The following is a 657-nucleotide window of genomic DNA, read 5'->3' on the forward strand; positions in this document are numbered from 1 at the left end:
TCAAGATTACCTGTTAATAACTTTCCTTCTCTCCCTCCCTCCCTCCCTCTCTTTCCCTCTCTCTCTCCTTCTCTCCCTCCCTCTCTCTCTCTCTCTCTCTCTCTCTCTCTCTCTCTCTCTCTCTCTCTCCCTCTCTCCGTCTCTCTCTCTCTCCCTCCCTCTCTCTCCCCCCCCTCTCTCTCTCTCTCCCTCCCTCTCTCTCTCCCCCCCTCTCTCTCTCTCTCCCCCTCTATCTCTCCCTCCCTCTTTCCCTCTCTCATTCTCTCCCTCTCTCTCTCTCCCCCCCCCCCAGGTGAAGAGGCACACCAGGGACTCCTTCCTCAGTCTGATGTACCCAGCGTTGCCCCTGTCCAGCCCCCCCGACACCCCCCCCTCCTGCCCCACCACTCCATCCTCTCACACCCCCTCCCCCTCCCAGGAGGAGACCCCCGATGGGCTCTGGGATTTCTCCTAGCCCCCCCCCCCCCCCCCCCTCTCTATATAGAAGAGTTTCTCCTCGCTCCCCCCCCCTTCTCTCTCTATATAGAGGAGCTTTTCCTCGCCCACCCCACCCCCCCCTCTCTCTATAGAGGAGCTTCTCCTCGCCCCCCCCCCTCTCTCTATATAAAGGAGCTTCTCCTAGCCCCACCCCACCCCTCTCTCTATATAGAAGAGCTT

At 60.0% G+C, this 657-nt stretch overlaps 1 protein-coding gene across 1 annotated transcript in view; it reads left to right on the plus strand.

Annotated features, from left to right (window-relative positions):
• stradb (STE20 related adaptor beta) overlaps nt 1-657 on the plus strand; it is a 12,709-nt gene extending 12,052 nt beyond the window's left edge. Inside the window, exon 13 of the mRNA XM_080835740.1 lies at nt 293-657. Within this exon, the coding sequence (XP_080691866.1) occupies nt 293-454 (162 nt within the window). The 3' untranslated portion in view covers nt 455-657. The remainder of the gene's footprint in view (nt 1-292) is intronic.

The sequence above is a fragment of the Sprattus sprattus genome (assembly GCF_963457725.1).
Source record: "Sprattus sprattus genome assembly, chromosome: 3".
Taxonomy (NCBI): Eukaryota; Metazoa; Chordata; class Actinopteri; order Clupeiformes; family Clupeidae; genus Sprattus; species Sprattus sprattus.